Source organism: Anneissia japonica, unplaced genomic scaffold (genome assembly GCF_011630105.1).
Source record: "Anneissia japonica isolate Jap-2015-1 unplaced genomic scaffold, ASM1163010v1 scaffold573_len2283161_cov171, whole genome shotgun sequence".
Taxonomy (NCBI): domain Eukaryota; kingdom Metazoa; phylum Echinodermata; class Crinoidea; order Comatulida; family Comatulidae; genus Anneissia; species Anneissia japonica.
In genome coordinates this window covers 1,903,432-1,924,730 of record NW_022719802.1, presented here as the reverse complement: position 1 = coordinate 1,924,730, position 21,299 = coordinate 1,903,432, and the positions used below count along the sequence as shown (strand labels likewise).

The following is a 21,299-nucleotide window of genomic DNA, read 5'->3' as shown; positions in this document are numbered from 1 at the left end:
CTGTAATATAGACTATCATACTTCGCTCAGACATTGTGACTATAGAGGGGGATATTACAAAAACTTTTGTTCACATAATCGCCATTTGCTGGATTTCTCCATAAGTTTCATACATGTGCTGGATGTCACTACAGTAAAACACTATCGTTAGTACAAAGTGTAAACAATCAGGTCAAATCTGGGAAGTGGAGAGTGAGACGGTCAATCCTAAATATGTCCTCACAATTATTAACTGTTTTTGTATAATTCGTTGATGTTTTCAACAGTTTGGAAAACGTTAATGGATGAATATACATGAGGTATTTTTTAGTGTATATTTAAGAAAAATATCTGTAATGATATCTGCGAAATTAGACAGAATATTTGCGTAGGCCTAGGCTTAGGGCCTAGCCTAGCTAGCTGGACAGGAGGAGACGGGCACCAATAGGCAGGCAGAGTAAAATCAGGAAACCCACCCACTCCGTGCCTGTGGCATTTAATGTACGGTAAGTAAGTAAGGAGGTGCTAAAAAATTAGCCCCACGATTTTCCCCAAAAGAATGATACTGTACAGCCAGCTGCACAGTACCACGCTTTGAATTTAAGATGTACAGGGAGGGGCGGATTGCTATAAAACGGTTTTAACTGGTAGTCTAAACTTCTCGAATAAAGCCGGCTTTATCACTTAGACGGTCTTACTAAAGTCATTCCTCTAAGACCGTTGCTATTAAAACAGTCTTTTCTAAGACCACTCTGAGTATTGAAATGTAAACAAGCACTTCCTGGTAACGTAAGATTGGGGGCAACATCATGCATGCTCTACCCACGCAAATGGACGTAAATAAATATTTTCACAGACGCTGAAAAGCGTGCGGAATATTTTTCGTTCGATTCTCCAACTTTGACGATCTATGCCTAGGCTTTGCCATTGCGCTGTTGAATTAATCAGCAGAACGCCATGATGAAAATGATTTAAAAGTAGGCTTTAAAATTTAAGACGGCTAGACCGCAGTATAGCAATGGTCTATAATCATAGACCAGTAGTGACGTCATGATTATAGCCGGCTAACTGTTAAGACCGTCTAAATACCGCTTATAGCAATCCGCCCCAGTACTTTTCAAACTAACTATATTTCACTGTATATTAAAGTAATAGGCCTAGGCCTACTATTAAAAACAATAAATACCTGTAGTAATAATATTTATTTGGGTATAAAACATTCAAAAACAGTCTGCTGCATATGTCTGCAATCAATGACTCAATTTACAATAATAAAAAAATAATTACTATTAATATTTAAATAGGCCTAATGTAATGGTATAGCTTACTACAGTAATACTAAGTTGTTTCCGTAGGCTACGAATGTGATTTGAGTATGCAATTGCCATTGCCCTACCATCTTTTGAATGTCCCTTAACCCATGTCTAAATATGCTAGGTAAACCCCAGTAGTATTAATTTTACAAATACAATTCACAAATTGTGCACAAAACTATCTAAAAAAGATAGTTATACTCCGTATGTGATACTAAAACACTTTTAAAAAGTATAATTTAAAATTCAAATTTCGTAGATTGTATATTTAGCTAAGTGATTAGCTTTCAATTAAAAACTAGAATGATGCATTTTTTTTCTTCGCTAATTGACTGACATAAATTATATATTATTCATAGACACAAATTGGCTGATAATATTTGTAGTAAATGGTGCTAAACTAGTGAAACTCGGCAGCAGCGATGAAGGAATGTGATGATGACATTTTCCCTAATGTATCTGTGCTTCTAGACTGTGCTGCACTATTCCCAGAGGTGGTGCCCCCTCTCCCACTAAATTTGTCAAAATAATTAAAAAAAAAAAAAGAAATTTATTCAAATTTAAGTCTGAGAGTGCCATCTCAGGCTATTTAGAGGTGCCATAATCATAATTTCCTTACCATAGTGGGGCTGAGGTGTTATAGACCCTATAGACTTTGAAAGTACTTCCCTAGCCCCCTCTATTTCATATTCGTAAATCTGCAACTGACAGTGGCGGATTCGGTGAGGCCAGTCGTCCCGTCCCCCCCACATTTTTCAAAATAAAAAAAAAAGTGGGGAAAAAAGAAAATTAAGATTGTATGAAAGTGCAATGTCCAGCCATTTGGAGGTGCCATAATCATAAATTTTCTTCCCTCAGTTCCAACCATGGTGGGGGCTGAGGTGGTAGCTTCTCTACCACCTGTAAAAGTCCCTCCATGGCCCCCCCACCCTCTTCAAATCTCTTTGATCTGCCACTGAAAACTGTTTAATACATGCATCTTCAGAAATCGATTAAATAAGACCTCAGATTATCAAAAATGCCAGAGCTCTAACTCCTCGATCCCAGCAGGGTTTTTCCCCATAGGTACAGTCCCTGGAGCCATTTTGGTCCACTGTCTACAAATTCACACCCACCCAATAAAAATCCTTTGTACGGGCCTGAGTTGGTTTAGGAGTCCGAGTGGAATTGGGGGTTTACTGGGGCCAAGTATGATCAAACTTGTGCTATGCAGGTATAGGTATAAATCTAAATGTGACATCACTGTCCTAGGTCCCAAATATGACACAAAAAAATAACTTTTGTACCTAGGCCTAGATGCTGTTAACACAATACCAGCAAATACTATAAAGTAAATGAAAAGTTCATTATAAACAAGACTCATTTTTTTCATTTAATTTATGGTTTGAAGAGAATTAGAAATTCTTCCCGTTATGACCGGCAACTGCTCATATGTTTACAAAATTATGTTTGAAGGGCCTTATAATGTGTTTTATCACGCAGTATTTACAGAACCATCCAAGAGCATGCCTATTCCTACCACACAGGACATGATAGGATTCTGGTATTACGTAATGCCAGTTAATTCATGATAATATCATATGTAATGCTCTTAAAATGGAACATATTTTCAAATTTACACTGCAATATTAATTATATTAGTTTTTTCCATTGGCATGTGTTCCACTGATTGTGGTAAATAATGTGATAACTTCTTATTATTTATTAACATTGACCTCATGCGCTTCATAAGCGCATAGAGGTCATGTCAATATGCGTGTTATCTACCACTATCATTATTGAGGAAGCCCAAACAAACATGCTGATACCGCGCGTATTGATAGTTAGTATTAAACACTGATATAGGTAGACTAGCCTTATGTTGTATTCTGAAGGTAGGAATCAGTGTTTGTTTTACAATATGGGGCTTGCCATGCCAAAACCAGCATGACCGAAACAAGAATTTGACTTCTTAATACAGTATATTCATATATTCCACATTATAAGCTTTAAAATGTCAATTACTGAAATGGACTTCTTGTCAAAGTTATGAGTAAAAATATGGTGTCTCTGTATACTTCTTTAAAGCTATCACTCAGTTTAACATTTAGCAAGAGTACGCTGGTTTTTGGCATGGCAAGCCTTATGCTTTAATTTTATTGTTTCTAATCTTAAAAAAAAATGTGCTGAACTGCGATGGCAAATATCACTGATTGATTGATTGATTGGTTAGTTGATTGATTGATTTACTTAATGGAATAATACTTTACAAAAGTGGCACATAAAATATATTTAACTACTTATAAATTACACTTTCAGAATCTGTGGATGTGAAGTACTGTATCAGTTATGAGGATGACTGGGATCCTGCATTAACTTGTGAATCTTCAGTACTTACAGAAACTTTCGGAAAATCATCATCAGAAGGAATGTCTATGTCTAGCTGTGATACGTGTAGCACAACCAGCTCATCTGCTGACGATTCTTTCAACCTTACTAGAGGCGATCTAGGCCTAGGCTATGGTTTAAAACCGGGAAGTCTAATACGCATCACGCAGAACAACATAAACTCGCCATGCTGGAAGTGTCGTTCAGCACCCAGACTTAAGGTCAATATTAGCGGCGGAAATGGGATAAACCACGTTTGGACACAGGCGTTAAGTAAGACGCAGAAGGAGGACATATTTCCTATGATGGACGGTGTACAGATAGGAACGTCCATTAGGCAACAGAAAAAATTGTATGAACATAATATGAGAGAAGTAAACTTTAAAAGGGAACAGGAGAAGATTAATCAGTTAGCATCTGGAGGTAGGATATTAAATGATAATTCTTTATTAAAGCTAAGCATTGCATTGTCAGTGATCAACGCGACTACAAGTGGCACGCACAAAGTTAACAGACTAGAGTTTCTTGGTTACTAAATCGTAATATGACCAATTTCAGTGATTCTACAGTTGCTTTCGATCACAAGAGCACTCACATCCCCTCAAATTGTGCAACATTCATAATTGCTCATCTGTTTGCCATAAAGATCTTTTGAGTCCAAAGGGTGATATACAGTAAGCTTAGCTTTTACTTATTTTATTACCGTGTATATAGTATATTGTTTTATTTAATTCTCAATACAAGTAGAAAATCAAATTGTTATTAAAAGTAATTATAATTTAATAATATACTATATTATAAATACATGGTAATAAATGTGTATACCACTAATTGAATTAAGTATATATATTGCCTGTTTTGTAATCTATATCAATTTACCAGCTTTAACCATTAATTGAATAATTGATTATAAATAATGATTTAGGAGCAAATTATCCTTTGGCCTATAGTGATACAATATATCTCCAAATAAAATCTAGAAAATTAATAATGAATTCAATATTATGTACTAATACTAGAAAATTAATAATGAATTCAATATTGTGTACTAATACTTAATATATTTTACTGGCTTCCCTGCTGTGGTGTGCTACAGCATATCTATTGAATATCAAATTCACATCTCTTTCAGTGCCATGATAACAGCTGCAGTTCATTGCTGTGTGTGAAAATCATCATGTGTGTACATTATATTAGGCCAAGTATTCTATAATTTTAATAGATATTCTAAGAGATTTTCTATTTGCTAGTGGATTCTAAACAAATGTATACAATATAAACTGTAACAGACAGACAGTAAAATTTGAAAACGAGACATTTTGAGGATTCAATGTTTTGGTCATTTTCAAAAAATTTGGAATATTGCATAAATATAATTTCTATAGAATTTAATTTTTTAGTAATAAGCTTGGGTGTAAGTCCAATAGCCTAAGGTACATGAATGAGTAACTCTAGCTGAATTTTATAAATAGGCCTACTTTCAGGAAAAAAAAAATCACAGATTGGTTTTGAATTAGGAGAAAAATTGCCTTTGATTGAAAAGTGGATTTCCCAAATATAAGCCCAGACAAAAAGCATCTAAATTTTGTGTTCAAAGGGTTTGACTTATTCCAGACATAGAGAAAGATGTTCTATTTTCTCTATGTTCTAGAGGACGTACAGTATTTATTATTGTAATCTAGCTATAATTATAGCCCTAGTACTTTTATCCATTAATTAATTCTGAAGGGATTGTTTCTAAATCTAAATTCTAAATTTGATAATTGTAATAAATTTATACAGTATGAATTATGGAATAGAATTTTACATATCATTTCTATGGAATTTGGCTACAGTATGATGGTATACTTTAGAGTTGTATAATTTAATCTGTAGAGCGTAGAGGGGTTTTGCTTTATAAAATGATCAGTTTACTTATGGAGGTAAGTGCTAGAGTAGAAATAGGCCTACAGTACAGAGCCTACTGTATAGATTAAATATACTGTAACATTATTAATTAGAGAGCTAAAGACTAATTAACAGAGACATTCAATTGAGGCTATTGTGTATTTAGCCTGAGTTTATTATTTGGTTTATTGACAATATTGATTTTTGTTACTTGCATGTGTCGACATCACATTGGTATTAGGTATTGTTTAGACAAAGGATCCACCTGTCACCATTCTGCTCTGATTTAACTTCTTTTTCCAGTTGTAGACTAAAGTGTGCTACTGGATTATTCTGATTCAAATTTTAAATATTTGTTATTAGTTTTATTATAATAGTTAATACATTTTTCAGTAATTTGTGTTATATAGTATATAGTCACTCTTTATTCACAAAAATTAATTCAATATAAATAAAATACTGTTCTACTATAAGATCATGAAGAAATCTAAAAATTAATCATATAAAAGTCAATATAAAGTCATCAGAAATAACTAAAACATATGCTAAAACTATTATAAAATGCTTAATTAATCTTTAAAAATTAAAAAATTACATCAAAATGCAATAACCATTTAATCAATTTCAATTAATCGTAATTTTTTTTTTAGCTTGTATTATTAGATCTAAAAACGATACCATATACCCTCAGTAAATAAAAATAATATTTTATTACTAATTTTAATATTTTTTAATAATAATAATGAGAAATTTCTTAGGATAAAATCGTATGTATACTGTACCATACATGTACTTTTGACAATTCAAACTAGTGGTATGTTTATTTGGGTTTATTTATTAACAAATTGTCTTCATTATACTGATCATCAATACCACATAAAATTATGATAGAATTCCATATAAACACACCAGAATGATATTAGAAAAAAAAAATGTTTAATATTAAACTTTGTTTTAAAGCAGACAGATTGTCAAAATATATCCTTACTTTATCATGTATTACATTATTTAAATGTAATTCATTAGAAGCAATGTTTTCAATTGGAATTGATATTTAAATAGTGGGGACTATTTAAAGCTCTCTAGATCTTTAATGTTTATTGGATGAAGACTCTCAAGGGAGATTTTTACAGCTTTTGTGTTAATGATTTGTTAAGGTGATAATATTGTGAAAATGAACTAGAAGTTTAGCATACAATACAATATGATAATTTTAATGCTACGGTTCAAGGGCCTGTGGCCATATGGTTGAAATTACAGTACTATACTGTAGCATGCTCTGCCGGTTACTGTTTTTACCGAAGACTTGTTTACATGATATCACAATATTTGTTTAATGCACTTAAATTTTCTCTAATCTACTGTACACAGATGTACTGTACAGGTAAATTATTTCTATAGTGTTGAAATCACAACCTTTTCGGACTATATCAGAACATTCTGTTTTTCATCTTTGCTTATTGCAGAAGATAGTGGAGGAATGACGAGCCAAGAATTAACCAATGCCAGTAGGAAGTTTATTCAGCAAAAACTGTCATTAGCTGCTCAGGTACTGTAAATGGTAGACTTCGCAATCATCTGTATAGTCTAGCTGTCTGTTCCCATATAGTGGTGTAACGCCTGTAGTGTGTGCTCTGCCGGGGTGGGGGTGTGAAGGCCCCAGGGACCCAGTCCAAATGAGTGCATGAGTGATTCTATGATTTATAGTCACACAATATAATTTATGTAACTACTAACATTTCCTTTAATGGCTGTAGCTGGCTGTAATGTTACTTTCAGTATTTATGGGTTTTTGACTTTGAAAACATTTCAACTATTTTCAGGAAGTTGAGGTGCTTCAGAATGAGTTAGATGCCTGTAAAAGTCAACTGGACAGTAAATACAAAGCTATCAGAATTCTACAGAGTCAGGTGTGTGCTTAACTTAATAATGTTTTTTTCTTTTCATAAATTCACATAAATTAATATATATAAATAAAGGTTTTCTCCATTTTCTCTATATTTTTGTTAACCTCAAATTTTGACACAATACTAACCCCCTAACTTACTCTTAAATTGATCAATAAGCACATCTACAATTTACATTTTAATAAATGTAGATTTGTAATAGAATAAAATGATATAGTATTATGTTATTGTTTGTTTCCTCACCTTCTTTAAATTTTTGTTATCAATTAACACAGATTTACATTCTATCTTTAATGTCTTTGTCACAATCAGTTATCCCATCACCTACAGTAAAATTAATTAACCATAATTCATGAATCTCCTTTTTCTTTCGTATTAATCCTAGTATGCTCATGTAAGTTCTAAAATTATATTTTATTATTATATTTCTGCTATCACCTCATTGATTGACATTTCATTTTGTTTTTTCATTGTATTTCTTGTATGAATTTTTTTACTATTCCATCTCAAATGCTGGTGCATTTGTTTTTCTAGTATTGCTATTATAGAACTGCTTTTATCACTGCTTTCTTAATACCATTGTCATAACTATTGTATTTACCCTATAGAACCACAGCGATTACTGCTACTTTTACCGCTACAACCACTTCATACAACTACTGTACTAGCCAAACTATAACCACAACCACTACTTTTACCAACCCTGTACCAGCCAAACCTACCACAACCACTACTTTTACCACTACTGTACCGGCCAAAACTATTACCACAACCACTACTTTTACCAACCTTGTACCAGCCAAAACCACAACCACTACTTTTTACTACTACTGTACCAGCCAAAACCATTACCATACCACTTCAGTACCACTATTGTTACCACTACCACATTCTTTTGCCATTACCACAACTGTAGATTCACTACCACAATTATCAGTACCACAGCATTACCAGTATCGCTACCAATTCAAGTTGCACAGTACCACTTCAACTCTCCATCTGTATAATTTATTATATTATTGTTTTCATTTCCATGGTGACTAGTCTCTTTCACTACCTAATTTTTCACTGTTGAATATTTTATATTTTATTGTTTTTGTATTTTTATTTTTCATGATTGAAATTCGAATAAATAAATTAGAACCCCTGAAAGCTCATGCATATTCATTAGCAATGACTGGACTGAAAATTTACTTTTTTTTGCTACATGATTATTAATATTCCATATTTGAACAGTTAAGTTTTATAGCCTAAGCCTTGAATGTGTCTGAAGTGTCTATTTGTGTTTCTTGCTGTTTTTTCTTTGCTGTGTTCATTTGTTATTTTGCCTCTTGTTTGCTTTTTAAAAATTATTTGATTATGTTCATTGTATTTTTGCTATTAATTATACTAGTGTATGCTTGTATATTTTATGTCAGTTGCGATAAGTGTATAGACCTACTTAAAAAAATGATTAATATTTTTGTACATTGCTTTATTAATTAATCTCTTTGTTTATTAGGCTATGCTAGCTGCCTCTCAACACAAGCGAACAGCACAATCAAGTATAGACCACAAGAAAGACTTGGTGAAGGTGAGTATGAAAAACAGTATGAAACATAACGTATTACTGAAAGTCTTCAAATACTGTACTAGTAATTAACAATGAATATGTTGATAATAATAATGACAATGATATAATATTAATTTATAATACTGTATTACTTATACTACCAAAATGTACAACAACAAACCAATGTTTCTGTTTTTTTTGTTGTTTTTTTTTAATAGTTTATTTTAACACATTTTGTGCCAGTAATTAAATGTTAATACTCGATAGCAATTTTTAAATTTGTAGTTTTTGGTAGTGTTAACACATCTTCATTTAATTAATTAATTATCTGACATCTCTTAATAGTCATGTGATTGCTCCATGGCACAATCAAATGACAGGAGTAAATTGCTGAAAATAACTCAGGATGTTGTGTTACATTGGAATCCAGTCTTAACCAACAGGCTTCTATATATTATTTTACATTTATACTACTAACTTATTATTATTATGTTTTTTGTAATTTTATTATAATTTTTCCTCAGGAGGTCAATGCACTTCAGTTTGAACTTGACATCAAAGCAGATGCACAGTTACGATGCGAACACAACTGGGCAGAGAGGTTTGACAGGTGTGTTGATAAAGAGATTTTAAACTTAATTTCCCCACATTTCCTATCCTTCGTGTACAAATTTATTTTTTCAGCGACTTTCGGGGGTAATTTTTTGGGGGAAGGCATTATCCAGTACGTTCAGTATGGGAGTTCCTGAGGGTTTTCAATGAGTATAGTCAGCAATGATCACCAGATTTTGGATTTCTACGTTTTGCATCCATTTTAAATACGAAAGAAAAACGAGTATCAACTGGGTCAATGAGACTAGTACCCTTCTCACACTGTCACTATTTTGTAGTAACAACTACTCAGTACTAACAAATTTATGCAAATCCATGTATAATTTTCCGAGACATCGCAATCCTATCTTATTACCAGTTGACATAGAACTTACATTTTTCCGCCTCAAAAGCCACTGTGGATGCCCTGGATTCGCCCTGCAATGTCTCAGTAGAAAAACAAGCTTCGTAGTCAATGTTTTTTTTTCCCGAGATGTCCTGAGTTGTTCAGTGTGCATGTGCTCATACTGCAACAGGCAATGGAGAACAAATTTATTCAGGAACCTCCCTGAAGATGAATGATAAATTTTGATTAATTAGAATCATCACAAATCACAAATCAATTTATTCAATCCTACAGTTTATAATAATGTTACAAATAAGTGTAAAAGAAAATTGAGAGAGACTCTCACTGAGACCAGAGGTCACAAGCATGAGATCCACCCACCAAATTAAATAGTTTATGAAAATTTAAAAAGAAAACAGAAGTATTGTAAACATTTTCCTTCTTAAAATAAAAGTAAAATTTCATTTTCATTTTTTTTACTAAAAAGTAATGTAAAGCTTTTCCCTTCTTGAATAAATTATAAAAAGCCAAATCTTATTTTCCTTTAATTTTATATACAAACAACTTATAAATAACACTTTTGTTTGTTATAAATGATGGCTTACAAGCAGAGCGGGAAAAAGTGCACGATCGCACAACATGAATTTTGAGGGAAAAAAATTCAAAAAAATAAGCTGTTAAAGTCAGGCTCCGGAGGAAAAAAATTTGTTGATATGTTGTAGAACTGATTTTTCTAAGACAGAAAAAAGTTGTTTGACGAAAAACTGGTGAACAGTGAATGAGATAGAGATTTTTTAATATTTAAAAACTGGGGGAATAAGGTGTAAAAATGGGCAGTTACGCCCCTTTTTCCCCCAGTTTTTAAATATTAAAAAATCTGTATCTCATTCACTCTCACCAGTTTTTTGTCAAACAACTTTTTTCTGTCTTAGAAAAATCAGTTCTACAACATATCAAATTTTTTTTCCCTCCGGAGCCTGACTTTAACAATTGGTGGTGGAGGCATTTTTATCAAGACATCTTACATGGAGGGAGGCACAAAAAATTATTTTTCAGGCCTGCTTACAAGTAATTATTTTAATTTTACGAACTTTGTCAAACGATATATATATGCTTCCAACATTTACTAGTTGGATTTCAAACACATGACAGACTGAAAAATGATATGCCTTTTAAATCTCACTTTGTTTACACCACAATATATCAAATGGAACAGCCTTTGTTAGAGCTAGATGATTAGAGAACCTCTTGGGCATTATAATGAAATATTAAATGCTGTTTATGTAGTTGTGATGGTAATTTGAAGGCAATTGATGCAGTATGATATTGGCAAGGACGATTGGACTATACCATTTGAAATATTCCAAATTAATAAATTGTAGCAATTTATAATAATTATATACTTTTGGTACACCATGTGGCTATTGCTACAAATTTCAATTGATGGTATCTAACCATCTTCCCCTGAAGACGGTTAGAGTATGCTAATCGAAGCTTTGGGACATTACAATCTAAATGGTTCTCAGAACCAAAATACCATTAATTGAGATTTGTAGCATAAGTATGCCACATGGTGTAATGAAAGCATGTAATTATCATAGTCAATTCGCCATGCAAACCTACTTACTAAGACTTATTTTTAGTAAATTCATTTTTTTTTTTTATGAATAAGTGGTGAATGGACCATTCCATTATTTGTTCTGAATATTTATTGTTTATCAAATGTAACATATTTGAAGAATTTAATTTTTGTGGATATTTTTATAAATGCACTATAGAGTGAGGTGGTTATTATCATATTATAAAGTGATTATCAAATTTTTGATATTTCCTTTTTATCTAATATTTTTTTATTAATTTTGTTTGTAGAATGTGTTTAGAGAATGCAGCCTTGATGGCAACTCTAGAGGCCCGATCTGATGAATTGAGACGCATACAAGCAGAGAATATTGGTAATGAAAAATGAATATTTTAGATGAAGTATGATTACTTGGGTAATGAAGTGCATATAGGCCTTTCAACTGTGCACTATGCAAGGTTACACATTAGTACATTTAAGTTGACTACTTAAAATTTATTTAATTTTGGGCTCCAGTTGTGTATCTAAGAGTATTGAAACTGGTGGGGGAGGAGTAGATTGTGGTCTTGCTTACCCAAGTAGATATGCCACTGTTTGGCTCATATGATCGCTTTCACTGTCTCCACAACTGCTTCATTCAACGAACTGATTGTTAGATCTACATTTTCATGTGACCATTCTAGTAGGGAAAAGTTCAATGACAGCATATGTACCTGTAGATCATTGTTTAGATTGGTGATACTCTTTTTATTTGTTAATAGGGCTTTGTAGGGAGAAAGAAGAACTGTTATCTGTAATGGATGTTAAAGATAAATTGGTTTATGAGAAGCACAAAGCAATAAATGATGAAGCTATGGAAGGATTCGCTCCGTCTCTTGTTGATGTAGGTCAATATTGAAATTAATTTTGATAGTAATATTGATTATTATTACTATTATCATAACATTGTCATTGCCATTACCTTTGACCTGTGTAATGATGTAAAGTGCCTGAAGGCCTTGGTTTGTGTTATATAAATAATTAATTTTAATTCCAAAGCTGAATATCGTATCACTGAACACTTAATACCGACATTTGCACAAAACAAATTTGAAATATAAAAATTAAACATACACGTCAGAACTCCACACTTAGTAAAGCTATGAATGAGGAAGGCTTTTACAAAACCACACATTTAAGTTCAAGTTCATTTTATTGGTCATATACAATATATGAAATTTGCTTTCCCGGTATAATAAAAATTAATAATATAAAAAAAATATATATATATATATACACTATACTAGAATAAAAGGTAAAAAGCACAAATTGCACAGAATATCACACACTAAAAGTATAAAAGCAGATTAAATAAAATTATCTAACAAATCTATTGTTTACCATCTTAATTGCACTAGGAATGAATGAGTCTGTGTCTATTTGTTTTTGTTAATGAGGTAACAATTTATTCAGTGTATATCAGTATGAATACTTACATAAGAATAATCCGTCTCAAAGATAGAGTATGCTCACGGTGCTTATTTCACTATAAGAATTTTAAAAAGCCATTAGTTGAAAAACACAATTTCACGTATATTGCAGTCTACAAGCGTAAAAATACGCTTCCTCAATATATTTTGAGGAAAAAAAACAAGGAAAACCGACCGACATTATATATCTATAAAATATGTACTAGTGTCACAGTAATAATAAGTTTCAAAATTGAAGAATAATAAATGAAAAGAGCATGTTGAGTGTGACCATCCACACTAAATACATACCCAAATGAATGATTTTATTAATTATTTCACTCCTCATTAAATGATATTAATGTAGTTATACAAATTTCTCTCACTTAGCAAGTTGCTGTGTTGGGCTTGTGCAAATGTTCCTGTAGCGCCCCAGATCCTTGTAAATGTGCCAAGATGGCCGCCCACTTCAAGAAAGAAAATGCTTTCCTTAAAGAACAGGTAACAATATTACAACAAAATAAGATGACAACCATCATTCAATCATTTGAGGCTACTAAATACAAAATATGAGAGTTCAAAAAAATGGTCTAGAAATCAATTAGTCGTGTCCCAGTAAATTCATTAGTTTTGGTGATTAATAAAACGATTACACATTCAGAGAATTGATTAAATGAGTGGAAAGGCAGGGGATCCACTAACTACCTCCTTAACATCAGCTCTGGTTCGAGCCACTCATTCCAGGTTTGGTTAGTAAAACCAAATGTTCTCGGATAAAAGATTTAAAATGGAGGTCCAGTGTACGCATTTGGCTTGTGTGCAACTTAAAGAACCCATTGCATCTTTTGAAAAAATAGGGGGTAACCCCGATACTATGGATCAGTTCAGCTTCAGTCATGAATCTACAATATGAGCACGACTGTGCAATTAAGCGTAATGATGCTGCAAGCTATGAGTTATTCTTTTACCTTTACACAAGATCATCTTTATGCTGTGCCTTTACTCCCAAATAACTAGGTAGGAATTGTCCAATTTCAAGGAATGACCCCCCCCCCTCATTTTATAGATAACATACTACAGTTTCTGAAACTAACATTAACTTGAATTTTCATGCCATATTTATAGCTCACAAACTAATTTTGATGACATGGCCCTTTGCCTTTCATTAATAGACTGATGTCTTAAAAGTGAACTGTTCCGAGAGCTATTCGGTGGCTGATGCTTATCGTATCGCATTTGAAGAGCAGTTAAACAGAAATACAGTTTTGAGTAAAGAAATAGCAGAATTCCATAAAGATAGAGAAACAAACAGGTTAAAGTTATGGAAAAATAAAAATACACACACGAATGGTGAGTAATTTTAAATCAATCGTGATATAGAGTACCACAGTCGTGTCGTCACGACACCAAGTGGCGCTCTCTGTTGTCAACAGATGTTGGTTACCGTTCATTACGCCTGAATGACTTCATATGCTTTCTAGAATATAGGCATTTTGAAATCTAATATTTTACCATCAAAATGTACTAAAAACACAAAAGCTCGCATTATATTAGTTATCGAACACACATTTAACCATCAATTAAAATTTACAAAGAAAAAGTAAGATACAACATCTTAATAATTACATTAGATATTGGGATCAATAGTTTGTCAGTGGCGAAAAATGGCGCCCGGTTGAATCCTTTTTGCAACGATAGCAACAGAGTAGTATCATGCGGTATCGTGACGTAACACTGTAGTACTCTATGTTGGTAGTGTATAAATTAGAGGCAAAGAGAGGCAACTGCAGATACGTTGTCTTGCCCAAGGCTAGTCACCAGTGTGACTAGCCTTATGTGCTGCACCACTTGATTCTTTATTATTGTTATAGTAATAATAATGTTAATACTGTAATTATGATGATAAAAATAATATTTATATTAATGATTATTTACATAATCATAGTTATTATGATCCCAATAATTATTAAAAAACATATTTATTATGATAAAGATAATTATGATGTACATAATAGAATAATAATTTGGAATATATATATTAAATGACTTGAATGAAGTGATTACATAGAACCAAAATTTCTTCCCATACCATTGACTACCCATTCTGGTCAGGCAGATCCGTTGTGTTCTGAGAATGCAGAAAAATGCATTGTGTTCTGTTACACTAATAGATGCATACCAACTGAAAAATATTATAAATGTTCTACAATCATATCAACATTTTACAGAGATACTTTAAAAAAAAAATATGTATTCACTAGCCCTTCCAGTACACTTCCAAGTACTTATGACAATTACACAATTTTATTTATACTTACATAGAGAAGTGATTTAATTTTTAGCTTTGTTCTTATATTTCTGTCAATTTTTTAATACACTTTACAATCTTAATCACATTGTAAACACACTTTAAGACTTTGTTTTTATTAATTAACTTTCCATGTTGGTATTTTAGTGTAATATTAGGAATTTTATTTTTTTGTCCTTGCTTTAATAATTTTATCTTTCATTGATATGTTTTTGTTTTAATCAGGACGATATGATAGATCAATTTTTAAGTGTGCTTTGTCAATTTTATTATTGTATATTTACATTCATTGAATATGTATCCTGAATAAATATGTTGCATAATAATTTTGTGCCTTTTTTCAGTGTTTGTTAGTAATTGTTTTTCAGGTATTTATACAGTTTTTATGTTTTTTTTGGGGGAATTATTTTTTGGAGGTTTCCATATCCGAAGTGGGGATAAAGATTCAGATAATCTAATGGTATACTTCATTTTTGCTTTATATATTTTTGCATGAATTATTTTAACTAAACATGCATATTTTGCAAATTGGGATATTAATTGCAGATCAATTATTATCACATTGGTGAATTTAATGATATATATTTCAATAAATTTCATCTAATACCATTAATGATACTTATTATTGTTTAATAATTTTAACCTAATAAGCATACTATTTTACTATTCTTATTTATCTCAAGATTAATTTGGGGATTTATTTATAATGGACCTTTCCGTAGTGTTAATCAAACCCAACAACCAGCCAATCAGAACAGGCTCAGGAATTTACACGTGCCTAAGGCCGGGCACTCACCTGCGCCCGACGGTCCATTCAAAATGGTATATTTATTCAAAATTCAAAATTCAAATTAAGACATAAAACATAGCAGCCAAAAGGCTGAATTGCGAATTATGTTAACAATTAAAACCATTAAAAAAAATCAAACAGCCGACGCGATTCTACGAAGAATGCAATGGCACAGCGCGCATGCAACAGATTGTTTTTAATGACAACCCGTTTAGAGTACCACCAACAAACAGCAGACAGTGTCACATCGTCAAGCACTTCATGTACGATGGTCGTATGATTGTCGTACAATGCTGTGAGTGCCCGACTTAACTGGCGTTTAAATACGTTTTAATGTTTAAATACTGTCGTTTTTTGGGACCTTAACAACAATCTCCAAGGGGCGGGGCTTAGCAGAGAGGTCCATTTAATATGAATTTCTTGATCATTGGTTGGATGGTGCAACAGTGGGAATAAAGCTCTTGTGATACTATATTTTATATTATCGGTGTTCTTGGTCAAAGTTTGTGTATTGCTACCAAATATTCACAAATTAATGGTAACTTTGTCTGAAAATGTATTTAGTTATGTATTCTCTGGTTGGTGAGAATAGAGGAATGAAGTTGTATAAGTATCTAACTGGTTATTATTTATTAATGTTGATGTAGGTCCTGATGAAGAGGAAGAATCTCAAGAAGTCAGTCAGTTGGGTTTTGGTGAAGAGTACCATAGTGATAGAAAGGCAAGGAGTCTAGGTGTACAAGCTACAGAACCAAACACATCTGAATTCATTAATCTTCTCTCAGATCTGGTAACTGACTCTTTACTCTTTATATCAATTTTTTAAATGTATATAATCTGTATTTAAAAAAAAAATAGAATATTTAAATGCAGTGCTTTGAAAAGAAATATATTTTTCAATCTGCAGAATGACAATTGTGGCACTCTTTTACCTCCCAACCCCCAACACCCCGGCAGCTGCCAAAACGTATCACCAACATCTAAGTGTGAAACCATTTAGACGAAGGGTTAAAATATCCCTATACCCCCTATAATAGGTAGGGAACACCCAAAAACCTCCCAGCCATAAATTCCCCCATCCCTTCCTCCCCCTTCACCCTCTGGTCATTGATTGCCAGTTGCGCCACTTTGGGATGAGTGTGTCTACGAGCTTGGACACAAAGATCAGTTAACAAAGAAAATTATGGTAAAGTTTATTTAGATCCTCATGGGGACAGTAACTGTATTTCCCAAAACTGCCCCAAAATAAAGCCATGTCCAGACTATGAAATTCCACTTGAGAAAAACATGTGACTTGCCTAAATATGGTCATGATGACATCACATCATGACCATATAGGCACATCAAGTCTATATATGGGCATACAGCAGTTTTTTGTCAAAGAAAATTTGTTAGTGAGGTGTAAAATGTCACAGTTGGTAGAGCAACCAAAGAGTTCTGAAATTTCAATGGGGACTACAGTAAATGTTTTGTGAAAATAAATTTTTGCCAACACATTAATAATAAAACAAATGTATAATATCATATTAATATTCAATAATATTGCACTAGCAATAAAGCTCTAAATGCAAATATGGTTTTGTTGTTTTATTCCATAATAAATCTATCTAATTTCTATTATTTCTTGAGTCATTTAAATTCAGATATTTTCATAAGTTCTGTTAATTTCCGATTTACTGAAAATAAAATAATTCTAAACAATCAAAATGAAAAACAATAACTATTTATTTTAAAAACAATATACAGTTGCAAGCAAATATTAGTTAACAAGAAGAAGAATCTATCCTTCAATAAACACAGGTTAACAGTTAAGCCTAAATAATTGTACCATAAGGTTAAGTTATCAAAAGTAGAAGAATAACCCATAACTTGCAGCGTCATTGTGCTGAATTGCGTATGGGCGTGGTCCGTGACTACCTAGCAGCCGTAAAGAGGCGCTTCTTGGTAGATACATGTTCACATCTTTCCACAACGACAGGGGCTAAAATGAACCATAACATCAGGGTAACCCCTTACTCTTCTGAAAGATGCAATGGGTTCTTTAAAGTGCACATGAGACAGATGTATACACTGGACCTTCATTTTAAGTCCTTATCCGAGAAGACTTGGTTCTACCAACCAAACCATGGGCGAGGAGCAGCTACAACCAGCGCAGATGTTAAGGCTGTAGCTAAGGCGCCTCTGCCTTACCGGGGGCCACTCGACTCACCATCCTGTCACCATCTTTTCATATGCATAAATTTTAATGTGATATCAATTCTAAAACACTTTAAGTTTAACTGAATAACTAAATGTAGGCAAAATTACAACAACAAAATAACAATAATATCAAAGTAACTCACCATAAGGTTCAGCTTCAGTTTAACTAGCACATCACTGCGTTAAGGACTGAACTGTACTGGAATGGAACAAAGAATGGCTAACAAAAGAGAGCAACTGGCTACTTCGCAAATTAGAATCAAGGTAGAAGAAAAACAAGCAAATTTTTGCTTACTTTATTAAATTTTGATTTTATTTTGCAGTTGAATGATAGAAGTGAGGCTCTGGCACATCAGAGGCTAGCAGCTCGACTTCTGGCCAATCGGATGCGAGACCTTGAAGAAATTCTAGAAAGGCTGACAATAAATAAAACTCCTAATCTATCCGAGATGCAGGTTCCCGTGGGTGTGGGCCATATTTAACGTAAGAGCTGATTGAATTTTGTGGACATTCTTCATTCAGCACACAGGCCAGCAAGGATTGGGGTGATGCTGGAAAGTGGCTTCAAAATACCTTATAAAAGTTAAAGGTTGCTAGCCTATGGTCCAGTTAATAGCTGTTCGATAAGGCCCACTCCTTCGTTGCTAAGGTCCCACAAAACAACAACAAACAGCTACATAAAGGCGAACATTTGTGAGACAACTTGTGTGTTTGTGGGCCAAGCGCATATTTCTGGCCCCGTTGATCAGTTGTTAAGGTAGATTGACTCTCCAGAAAGGACTAACAACAATATAACATTCATCCCTTTAAGGCTGTTTTCCGAGCGTTGGTTCATGCGCATTCACATTTCTGAGTTTTTTGCTTCAGCGGAAAAATCAATAGTTCGAACTGTTTCTACTTTTTGCGAAGTGAAAAAATGCGCAACCAATCAGAGCTCAGGAAGCGAACCAAAGCTTTTGATTCACATGAATAAATTTGTAGTGGAAAACAGGTTTTATGTAGTGACGTAGCCTGTGAGATTGCTTGTCCAATATATTATGAAAAAACAAATTCACTCAGAGGTACTATTTTTGGAAATCATTATCAAAAAAGTTTTATATTTTAAAATATAAAAATTATGAATATTTAACATTTCAGAACTATGTTTATTTATGTACAATATGTTACATATACATAGCAGAAAAAAAGAGTATTATTATCTCTACTGTATTTGTTTGTATTTCTGTACTGTAATGAGAGGTACAAATTGCATTTTATGAAAATAGCAATTCTATTGTCACAATGAAATTTTTACTTAATTTGATGAAATTTTAAACCATTGCCTTAATCTATCTTTAGGAATGTTAAAACAGTATAAATTATATTTTATTTTATTTCAAATCATCATCCACAGCAAAAAGTCAATTACAGGATGTCTTATAGTAATACATCATATAAAGACATTAAAAATATATTAACAATAATAGTAAAAACAACAACAATAATATTAACAACAATATAAGTAATAATTATCAATCCTTGTGTCATCATTTTACATATTTTTTCTATCCTTGAGCAAAAATTGTTTTTATTGTGCCTGTGGTTTGACGTTTTGGTGGTACATGTGCAAAAAGCACAAACCTGTTTACTACGACAGTGAGAAATATTTTGTTGACGAGCCTAACATTTGCTGTGGCATTGGCAAGCATTTATAAAGCCTATACCTAGGCCGGACCTAGTTAGTCCTGACAAGATAAGAAGGCGATTTATAAAGCAATTATTGTGAAGTTTGGGCATTGACTGAAAAATAGAACTATTTATTTCCGTTAAAAATTGCCTTCAATAATGATTGACTGGTTACTATTATCCAATCAGCACCCTCAAAAATTATCTGTGGAAATTAGTAATTTAGTTTTAGTGTTGCATTGTTAATGGGATTAAATGTAGAATCTTGATGTGCAATTTTCATTGTAAAACATGTGTATTAGTAACTTAAAATGTTTTCATAGTAGTATTTAACTTTTGTAGAAACTCTAGAGTACATACGATCAACTGTAGAACAGTTTGCAATATATAGAATTTTAATATCTTTATCTGACTGTAATAATAATGATGTTACCAGCTATAAAAACAGGGAGGGGCTATGGAAATTAACACCTCCCAGCCTAGGCCAACAATAAAATGGATACTCAAACTAGCATTAGCCTTGCACAATAAGTTAAAGATGTTCGACCTAGTATTTTTGTTGTTATTTATATAGTGCCTTTCCTTTATGTTACGAAGTGCCCTGTTTTCCCTGGTCATTGGGTCCACATGCCTAAGTGTTGCTGCCATATTGGCACAGTAGCAGGTAACCACACCAGGTACACAGTTACACTCCTGGGTGGAGAGAAGCAATGCAGATTGCCTTTCTCAAGGACACAAGCGAAGTGCAGAGTGACGGATTGAAACCAAACCATTCCCACTGCGCCAAACCGCTTCCACAGTCCAGCCTTTCTGGCGTTAATGCAAAATCGCATCACATCTGAAATTTTATTTTATTTATTTTTATGGTACATGTATTCTCTCATATTTTTTACCTTGTAAAAATATACAGGTCTGGGTTAATGGATCGAATACATGCTATACAATAATACTCACTATTATCAACTTAACTGATGGCTTGTCCAAGGTCTCGCAAACAACCCAGATCTAAGCTTTCATCATGTCATTTCAATATGGATCTAGAATAAACATTTAGGGAGTGAAGCTGTCCCCTGTCTGGTAACACAGGATCCAGTGGATGTGCGCGGGCTAATACCTCTGGTGCAAACTGGGCAATTTTGAGACATTTCAGAACATATTTTCCTATACAATTAAAATAAAAGGGAAAATATAGTTATTTTTGTGTCAGTTATAACAGATAAGAGACTTAAACCACACCTGCATGATGTGGCGCAACCTCTAGGACAATCCTGTTACTTTTAGTACAATATGAAAACCATTGTGATTGAAAGATGTACTTAAATTCAAAGAAGGTATGTAGGATATTGAAAAACATCGCCAAATGAACTT

The 21,299-nt window shown here is 32.9% G+C and overlaps 1 protein-coding gene across 4 annotated transcripts; it reads left to right on the top strand.

The window, feature by feature from the left end:
* Window positions 1-166: 166 nt before the first annotated feature.
* Window positions 167-19,926, top strand: LOC117111030 (coiled-coil domain-containing protein 125-like). Of its 4 annotated transcripts, none has more exons than XM_033253893.1 (14): window positions 167-485; window positions 3,591-4,082; window positions 7,013-7,095; window positions 7,370-7,456; window positions 7,839-7,847; window positions 8,955-9,026; window positions 9,530-9,615; window positions 11,812-11,894; window positions 12,283-12,404; window positions 13,360-13,470; window positions 14,142-14,319; window positions 15,622-15,645; window positions 16,715-16,857; window positions 18,590-19,926. In XM_033253893.1, exons 1-14 carry the CDS (start codon window positions 479-481, stop codon window positions 18,746-18,748), a joined length of 1,656 nt encoding a protein of 551 aa, XP_033109784.1. In that variant the 5' UTR covers window positions 167-478; the 3' UTR covers window positions 18,749-19,926. The 4 variants fall into 4 exon arrangements, with proteins under 4 accessions (XP_033109784.1, XP_033109785.1, XP_033109786.1 ...); XM_033253896.1 differs by having other exon boundaries at window positions 178-299; XM_033253894.1 differs by lacking the exon at window positions 7,839-7,847.
* The last annotated feature ends 1,373 nt before the right edge of the window (window positions 19,927-21,299 follow it).

What these genes read in the sequence shown, in the direction of transcription:
- LOC117111030 (XM_033253893.1), top strand. An exon ending in TCGCTCCGTCTCTTGTTGAT is followed by an intron (nt 12,405 to 13,359) that starts GTAGGTCAATAT and finishes TCTCTCACTTAG; the next exon opens with CAAGTTGCTGTGTTGGGCTT. An exon ending in TGTTAGTAATTGTTTTTCAG is followed by an intron (nt 15,646 to 16,714) that starts GTATTTATACAG and finishes ATGTTGATGTAG; the next exon opens with GTCCTGATGAAGAGGAAGAA.